Raw genomic sequence first — 9910 nt, 5'->3', positions numbered from 1 at the left:
CCGTTCACCGAGTCATGGAGCGCAGGTCCTGCCCGTCCGGTCCCTGGAGGGGGATGGGGTGGCATTCGGGGAGACCGGTGGAGATAGAGCTCTGTGCCTCGGCCCACCTGTTACCGCGGCGCCTGAGAGAGCCCCGCGTGTGCCTTAACTGCAGCCATTGGGCGGGGGAGGGGGGTTAGGACCATGCCCTCAACCCAGGATCTGCCGTGCACCCTCGGGACTAGGGCCTGGGCAGGTTTTCCCAGTCATTTCCACTGGCACCTGTGGGACTGGGAGGGGGAGCAGTACAGGGTGATGGACAACTCACAAAACATAGACAGTAGAGACACCTGTTCGAGTCCGGATTTTAGTCTGTTCCCTGAGGCACGTGCATGCGTGCGTGTGTGTGTAGCTGCACAACCGTATAGCCTCTGTGGCCCCAGATGGGTGTGCTTTTGTGCTTAGTCCTGTGAAAACATTTGAAGATTCAGGTGGGGGTTTTTTTTCTGTTTGATTTCAAGTTTATTTGGGTCTGCAAATATCTGAAGAGCTATTAAACAGTCAGTCTTTACATGTAGATCACACAGAAATGTGCATTTGCAGTGGCCATGGATCCTGAGCTCTGGCATATGGACAATGTGTGGTACTAAACGGGCGGGAGTGCATTGCTTTAATTCGGGAATAATGCATGTGTACACTTTGGAGTGATGCAAAATGAAATTCTGTAATTAAAGATGATTGGAAATAATTTTTAAATGACAAACTAGAAATAACATATATTCAGAAAAAAAAGGTGGGGGGGGGATAGTTGGGCAAGGTTCCAGCAGACAGCCCTGCAGTGTCCTCAACCCAACATACCAGACTGCGCTAGTGAACGAACTCTCTCTTTCTCCTTCTCTCTCTCTCTCTCTCTCTATCTCTCACACACACACACACACACACACACACACACACACTACATGCACTATTTGCAGGGGCTGAGGTTTCCTGGTGCGTGTGTCAGAGATCCTAAAAGTTATAGTGAAGCCCAGGGCCTATCCTCATTCACAAACCCTTTTGGGGAAAGAGCCCCACTGAAAGTCTAGGTGAATTGGATGAACCTCAGAGACTTCTAGAAAGGCCAGCTCTCTGCAGGGCTGAGCAGTATCCACTTACATGAGCTCACTCAAAACACGTCTAGGCTGGAAGCCTACGCTTAGCCCGAGAGATGTCTGCTCTCAGAATACATGTGTTTTTGAGGACAGCCCTTGAGCCCCCCAAATCTAAACAGTTTGCTTGGGTAAGGGTCTTAAATCCCTGCTACATGAGCAGGGCTGTCTCTCTCTCTCTCTCTCTCTCTTTTTCTCTCGCTCTCTCTGTGTCACTTCCATATATCAAGTCTTAAAAACAGAGTTATTTAAACACAAGATTTACATAGACGTGACCACAAAATGCCTGGTCCTAACCCAGGTAGGGGAGATGTCACTGAGGCTCAGGGAGTCACTGAGGGTGGAATCTGACCTTTCCTGAGGCAATCAGGTGCCCCTGGAAGGACTCCCACCAACCTGGAAAGCTGCATCCAGGCTGATGCCAAGGTGGGGTCTCTTAAACGGTTGAAGTGATGCATTTATTTCAGGGCTGGAACCTGCCCATTCCCCCCCTTCTCTACTTCCTCTACTGTCTCCTCTCCTCATGCCCCCGCTCCTCCCCAATCCTGCCTGGTAACAAGTATCCAGTCTTTGTGCCCCATTCTCTAGATAAAAGCGGAAGAGGGGGAGGGAGAAAAGGAGTCTGCGTCACTGCTGCGCTTCTGGCTGACTCACTCTAGGGAGGGAGAGGAGCGGGGAGAGACGTGTACATGTATGACTGTACATGTCTGCATGCGTTCAGGAGAAAAGAAGGCCCTGGCAAGTTGACACCTGGGGTGCTCTTTGTTGTTTGTCCTCTGAGAAGCAATGTGGAATTTAGTGATGACCAGCATTTACTGATCATTTCTCTATTTCAGCAAAAATTGTGCAAATGAAGCTGTGGTTCACAAGATTTTGGACAGGGTGCTGTCGAGATATGATGTCCGTCTGAGGCCAAATTTTGGAGGTAAGCCACGTCCAGATACTAGAAGCCTTTGTGTGAGCTGGAATAGAGCTGAGGTAGATGCAACAAGACAGCCCCACTCAGCACTGCTGCCCACTGGCACTCCCCAGGCTCAACATGTTTGCCTCTCTAGACCCCACACTCCTGAGTCTGCATCTGAGCACTTTCAGGGCCCCAACCCTCAGGCCTTCTGCTCTGCCCTGGGAATTTCTCCCACTTCTCTGCCTTCTTGTCCAAGGGGTCTTTCTGCCCCTTCCCTTACAACAGCCTGAAGTGCACTCCCTGGTGTGGCTGGAGAAGCAGCAACCAAGAAGTGGGTGTGCAAGACAAAACTGCTGTCCTTCACAGGCTAGAGTTTTCTGCTACCATTTGTGGGGAGGGCACACATTCTTCTACTTGAGCACCCATTCTTTGCACCTTGGACACTTGTCCCATTCAGCTAGTTCAAAACTAACGGCATGGTCTTCTCTGTCTAGTTTACTCTACCCACCAGGGTCCCAGGCACTTCCACCTCTGCCACCCCTTCCCAAAGCCTTCAGCTTCCACCAAGTTCATTTCATTCAACACACTACAGTCAGTGTGATCTTTATAAATCCAGCCTGATCACCTCTCAAAGTTTTGATGGCTTAATTTAACTGCCAAATATAATCCAAATTCCTTAGCCTAGCAGTCAGACCTCAAAGCACAGAGATGAGAAATGACAAGGAAACTGAAACATAAACCTACAGGAAGCCAATATATAAGTTTCTCCTCTAATTCGTGCCTCGCCCCCACTCTCGGAAAGGGTGACTGGACTCAGTCACACAGCTTTAAGGGACAGGCAATCTAGTCCAGCCCCACAGAACAGGAGTAGTAGTATCCAGGGGCACCCAGGAAACCTGGACCAAGGGCAGACAAAAGGAAGGGTGCACTAAATAGAAGTTAGTCACATTTCAGCTCAAAGGAAACAGAAAGAGCTAAGAATCAGAGTGGCTGGCTGAGTGGAAAAAGACTCCACTTCCTGCAGGAGGTAGATCTATACACCTACTCTAAAGGGTTAATGAATGCTAATGATTCACATTTGTACATATGAATAGAGGTCTTCCAAATACACAATGCCTCCACCCTAAAGGGCCCACAGCCAGGAGGTCTACATTTTAGTAGACCAGTACAGGGTGCTGTGGGTGCTGTGATTTGCCGGGGAAAGCCACCTGGAAAACCAAGGTCGCAAGCTTTGGAAGTGGGACACTTAACTGGTGTTGCTTTTGCTGTGTTGCTCCCTCAAAGTCTGAGGACAGAAGGTGCAATCCTGGATCTAAGGTGAGTATGCACTGGGCATTACAAAGCTGGAGTGGAGAGAGCAAAAGTCAGGCTCTTTCAATGTGGGCATTCAGATGCTAGGGCACAGCCAGCACTCTATTGAGTGACACTGGGATTTGAACAGCAGCACCAAGCATTGGTGGCTGTCAAGGGAGTAGCAACTACACTTTCTCCTTTCCTAATTTTCATGTTTCTCAGCAAAGGCTGCCCAACAGCCATTCGCATACACCAAGCATACCCTTCCCACTGTTTCCGATTGCCACCCTTGCAGTCCTGCAGCGTCAGAGGAAGGGAGCAGGGGCAAGGACTAGCCTCTGGGGATTGTCAGGTGTGGCTGGTCCAGTCTCTCCAAGGCACCTCACCAGTGTCTTTTGAGCTAACTCAGATTTGTTTACACCTGGTGCCTAACCTCCTGAGTTCTACTAAGCTTTATGGGCATGTAGACCTGGGGCGTATGAGGAAAGCTGGGTCCTTGATTTGGCCAAACGGTAGATGGAGGTGGGAGAGCAAGGACAATGTAGGACCTTCTAGCATTTAGAGAGAAGGAAGTACTACAGGCTCCGTCTAGGACTGTTATATAGGGCAGGGAGGGGATTGCCAATCAATGAGACACTGGGTCAGGGGTTTCACATTTGCGGTAACCCGGCACTCCCTGTAATGCTTTCCACTAGACACAGAATCAAATTCCCCTCTGCGTCTGAAGTGATACAGAGATTCAAGGAAAGACACACACACACTCTACACACATCCCACATGCAGAGGCCTCACCTGAGTGTGGTCAGGTTGAATGGGTCAGTAATGAGGCTGTGGGAGCCTTATTACTTCCTTGAGAGGAGGAGGAGGAGGAAGAAGAGGGGGAGGGAGAAGAGCCAGGGGAAGTTAACAAAGCTGCTTCTTACTGGGCAAGAGAAGTGGGATTCCACAGTGTTGCAAACAGCAGGTCCTTGAGGACTCCACCTAGTTCAGCACCTGGCACAACGTAGGCACAGAGTGAAGGAATGAGTGGGACATCTTCATCATTTCTTCATTTATCTGATTTTTCTCTGGTACTCTGATGGCTGCTAGGGAGGACAAGGAGTTAGGGTAGCAAAATTTCCAAGAGGGAGAAAGTGGTTAACCCCTCTCTCCCTTCCTGAGCCCATCAAGAGGGAATATGAGGCTGAGGCCATCACCCCAAAGATAGCATTTAGACACCTTATGTGGAAACTTCTTGTTTCCCTCCATGGGATACCTTGGCTAATCTCTCATAAGGTGTCCCCTCTAGGTGAGTAAATTAGAAAACAGTTCCAGGTTTCCTTCCTCCAGGCTACATCCCCAGGCCAGGACTCATGGACTGCATTTCAGCTCCCACTTGCTTCTTCAACTGGGAGCCCTTACACAGGGCTATGTCCTGGCCCTTTAGGGTTCAGGTTCAGGTTCTCCAGAATTCCACTGTAAGGGATGGGGCTGCCCGAGTGGCACAAAATGGTCAAAGATGCAAAGCCTGACCCAAGAGTGAGTTGTGAGGGTATGGCCCTCTTAGGACTTGTTGTCTGCTTAACATACTTTCCACCCTCTAAAGGCATGTCGGGAGCCAGAAAAGCTATAATAAAGAACTACATTTCTGGAAACCTCTATCACTACATACAGTGCTGGGGATCATTCACAATAGCCCTAAATGCTGGAGCCTGGGCTATGGCCTCACTGAGAGGCCCATTTACTTCTCAGCTGCCATTCATATGCTGATGCCCAATCCCTTGTCACTGTTTGAAGCATTGGAATAGGAATAACCCTTTTCCCTCTTTGCAGCTCAGCGTCTGGGCCATCAGCATGCAGTGAAGCCAGCAGGCTAAATTGCAAGTGTCACACGTGTTCCCATAGCAGCAGTGTGGTGTAATACATATAGAATAATGGCTTAGCTGTGGAGCCAGGTGAAGACAGCTTTGAGCCAATAAGAAACAGCAAAAAAGTGTTTTTCCACTGCACCTTACAGTTTACTACATATTTTCACATCCATTATCACATTTGAGTGGGCAGTGCTAACACCTAGGCCAAAAAAAGAAAGCCAGGAGGCAGAAATACACTCACACAGACACACATTCAAGCACACTCACATATTAACATACACAGACACTCTCACACATGCACTCATAGGAATAAACTCATGAGTTCATTCACTCATGACTTCAGTATACTTACCTGCACTCACATATTTACATATGCCCACACATCTGTGTACATACACAACATGCTTACATGTTCACATACACACATGAATATATTCTCACAAGTATGCTCAAAAATTTATTCATACACACAAATTCATATACCTCTGCTCCCCCATTCACTTATACTTGCACACAAACATGCTCCCATGTACAAATACACTGCCAGATTCACTCACGCACATAGAAACATACACACACATATGCTTGGATATTCACACACATGGACATACTCACGTATTAACATGCTCAGATATTTGTCCATACACATAAATAACTCATTCATCCACATACAAAAAATGCTTGCACATAAACTGATGTGTACATGCTTACACATTAACATTATTGCTTTCAAACAGGCTCATGCATTCACCCACTCACGAGCTTGCTCATACACGTGAACATGCTCACATAAACATGCTCACACACTTACCAATTCATACAAGCAGCTCACACATTAACACACATCCACATCCACATATGCAGACACACTCATACATTCACCTATATCTGCACAATGACACACTGACATATGCGAATATGTTCATGGATACACTTGCACATCAGCATGGTCACACATTCAATTGCATACCAGCACACTCAGGTACGCTCATATTCAATCAGACACAAATATGCACACACATCCACTCAAGCACGTAAATGGCTTACACAGACTCATACGCCCACATGTTTAAGTGTGATGAGTGTGAGTATATAAGTGTGATCACTAATCATACATTCACAATGACAGAGACACATACAGTCACACACTCACAAGGTCACTTACCTTCCCAAACATTTACTTATACAAACACATTCACTTACACATTCCCTCACACATGCACTTAACGTGCCTACACACATACCGACACATGAACATATTCATACATATAGACACATCTATTTAACATGCAAACATATTCACATACACTCATGTAAACACAACTTTAACATACAAACATGAGCACGCATTTACTCACACGTGGACATGCTTACAAATACACTCACATGTGAACAGGTTCACACAGACAACCCACGTATTACACAACTACCACACAATACACTTAAATACATACACATTCACACATTCACTACCTCACAAACACACTTACATACACTCACACATTCACCCACACTTCCATATGAATACACTCATATTTATAGATATGCTCACACATTTGCTCCCACTAAACACTTGAATATTTCAATATTTATACATGCAGACATGGTCACATCCACTCATGTACATGTTCACACATTTATTCACACACAAACATGCTCACATACATGAAAACACCAATTCACTCACACACATGAATGTACTCATACATTAACATGCTCACAAATATGAACATACAAATTTGCTCACACCCACAGACTCCCAAATATATACGTGTTCACAGATTCACTTGCACATGAGCACATTCATACACTCACTTCCATACACTAACCTACCCACATGCTTGCATGTGCTTACACGCTTACTCACATGCAGTATATAAAAGCATACAAACATGCTCATGCATTCACTCACATGAGCACACAAATTATATGCATGCACATGCTCACATACACACTCACACATTTACACACACAAATAAGTTCACAACTACACCCATGTTCACACATTCCCTTGCACATTAACAAACTCACATATACTCACACAATCATACATTTACTCATAGTTGCACACGCATACACACAAATACAAATTAATTTGCATATGAACACACACATTTACTAACACATAACACACTTAAGCACACAAATGGCTTACAGGCAGACGTGTTCAATACTCTCATGTATATACGCTGACACATTCACCTGCATGTGAACACAATCACAGGTTTACTCATGCATGTGAATATGCTCATATACACTCATATGCACAATTCACACATTCATTCACACAAAGACACATATTAACTCACATATGAACACACATGCACTCACACAAATATGCTCATACACACCACAAATCTTACCTCTTGTTTTTGGGCTTATTGCTCTTGAGGTTTTATCAGAATACCATTTAGAAAAAGAGTGCTTCATCCCCCTATTGTCTCTTTATCTTACCATGACCCCTTCCCTTCATCATATCATGGGCCGGACTCAGCTCTAAGTGCTTAGCTTGCATTAATTATGAGATCAGTGTTATCATTATCCTTATTTTACTCATGGTGAAACTTATGCTCAGAGAGATTAGGTAACGTTTTTTGGTAATTTTTATTTAAATCCAGTATAGTTAACATACAGTGTAATATTAGTTTTAGGTGTACAATCTAGTGATTCAATACTTCCATACGTTACCCTGTGCTCATCTCAACAAGTGCACTCCTTAATCCCCATCACCTATTTCACCCATCCTCTCTAGTAACCAGTGTGTTGTCTAGAGATAAGAGTCTGTTTCTTGGGGTGCCTCTATCCCTCTCTTTTTCCCTTTGCTCATTTGTTTCTTAAATTCCACATATGAGTGAGATCATATGGTATTTGTCTTTCTCTGACAGACTTATTTTGCTTAGCATAATACTCTCTAGCTCTATCCATGTCATTGCAAATGTAAAGATTTCATTCTTTTTTTATGGCCGAGTAATATTCCATTATGTGTGTATTGTTTTGTTTTTATAAACAATCTCATTTAATATGGCAATTCTTATATATATGAAAATTTATTCTGGCATCATGCTTGCCTCTGTAAAAAGTGGGTCATCACTGAAGAACTCTGACGAATATATTAAAATATAAAAACCTGGGGCACCTGGGTGGCTCAGTCAGTTGAGCGTCTGACTTTGGCTCAGGTCATGATCTCACGGTCCGTGGGTTCGAGCCCTGCATCGGACTCTGTACTGACAGCTAGCTCAGAGCCTGGAGCCTGCTTCAGATTCTGTATCTCCCTCTCTCTCTGACCCTCCCCTGCTCACGCTGTCTCTCATTCTCTCTCTCTCAGAAATAAATAAAACATTAAAAAAAAAAACCTATCAGTGCCTTGAGAAGGTGGCTTCGCACCTATATATACATTTGAGTGTGTGTGTATACTGTATCTTCTTTATCCATTTATCAATCAGTGGACACCTGGGCTGTTTCCATAGTTTGGCTACTGTAGGTAATGCTGCTATAAACATTGAGGCACATATATCCCTTCAAATGAGTATTTTTGTATTCTTTGGGTAAATACCTAGTAGTGCAGTTGCTGGATCATAGGGCAGTTCTATTTGTAACTTTGTGAGGAACATCAGCCATTCTAGAAAACAGTATGGAAGTTAGGAAACTTATTCAAGGTCACACAGCTAGTTACGTGTTAAAATGGGGTACAAACCCAGGCAATCTAGCTCCTGAGTGCATGCTTTTATCATACGCTGCATGTAATAGTGTCTTCCCATTTGTAGGTGCCCCTGTGCCTGTGGGAGTGTCTATCTATGTCTCCAGTATTGAGCAGATCTCAGAAATGACTATGGTAAGTGTGTCACCTTCAGACATGGGCCTGGGGACAGGGGACATGTGGCAAGGTGTAGGGTCATAAGCCAACTCCACTTGTTCTGACTTACAACAGAGCCCACATAAATGACCATAGTAGGTCTTATAAACTATAGCCACGTGGAACAAAGAATAAATAAATCCAAATGGATTATAGATCTAAAAGCAAAAGGCTTATGAAGCTTTTATAAGATAACACAGAATACTGTCTTTGTGTCTCTGTGATAGGACTTCTTTAAAAAGACGTAGCGGGGCCCCTGGGTGGCTCAGTCAGTTGGGCGCCTGGCTCTTGATGTCAGCTCAGGTCATGATTTTGCAGTTTCTGAGTTTGAGCCCCACACTGGCACAGTGCTTGGGATTCTCTGTTTCCCTCTCTGCCCCTCCCCTACTCACACGTGCTCTCTCTAAGAATAAACTTTTTTTTTTTAAAGTTACACTGCCCTTTTAAAAAAAAAAAAACATAAAAAAAGACATAGAAAGCAGAAACCATAAGACCATAAAAATAAATACTGGTAATTTCAACTATTTTAAATTCTATCTAGCCAAAACTTCTGGAACTTCTGTTTTGCAAAACAGACAAACAACGGGGCACCTGGGTGGCTCAGTCGGTTCAGCTCCCAACTTCAGCTCCCAACTTCAGCTCAGGTCATGATCTCACATGAGTTCAAACCCACATCAGGCTCACTGTTGTCAGCCTGTTAACATAGAGTCTGCTTCAGATCCTCTGTACTCCTCTCTCTGCCCCTCCTTCACTTGCACTCTCCCTCACAAAAAATTAAAAATAATTTTAAAAATTTTTAAATAAAATGTTAGGTTTAAAAAAAACAAACAAAGCCAGAATAACAATGTAAAAGGATAAGTCAAAGTGGACTGAGATATCTGCA

At 44.5% G+C, this 9910-nt stretch overlaps 1 protein-coding gene across 1 annotated transcript in view; it reads left to right on the top strand.

The window, feature by feature from the left end:
• The window catches only part of GABRQ (gamma-aminobutyric acid type A receptor subunit theta), an 18010-nt gene that overhangs the window by 82 nt on the left and 8018 nt on the right, over window positions 1-9910 (top strand). The window contains exons 2-3 of the mRNA XM_077769527.1: window positions 1964-2052; window positions 8939-9006. Coding sequence (XP_077625653.1) covers window positions 1964-2052; window positions 8939-9006 — 157 coding nt within the window. The remainder of the gene's footprint in view (window positions 1-1963; window positions 2053-8938; window positions 9007-9910) is intronic.

Source organism: Crocuta crocuta, unplaced genomic scaffold, assembly GCF_008692635.1.
Source record: "Crocuta crocuta isolate KB4526 unplaced genomic scaffold, BGI_CrCroc_1.0 scaffold1042, whole genome shotgun sequence".
In the NCBI taxonomy this organism is placed as follows: Eukaryota; Metazoa; Chordata; class Mammalia; order Carnivora; family Hyaenidae; genus Crocuta; species Crocuta crocuta.
This window is presented reverse-complemented; position numbering and strand designations above follow the sequence as displayed.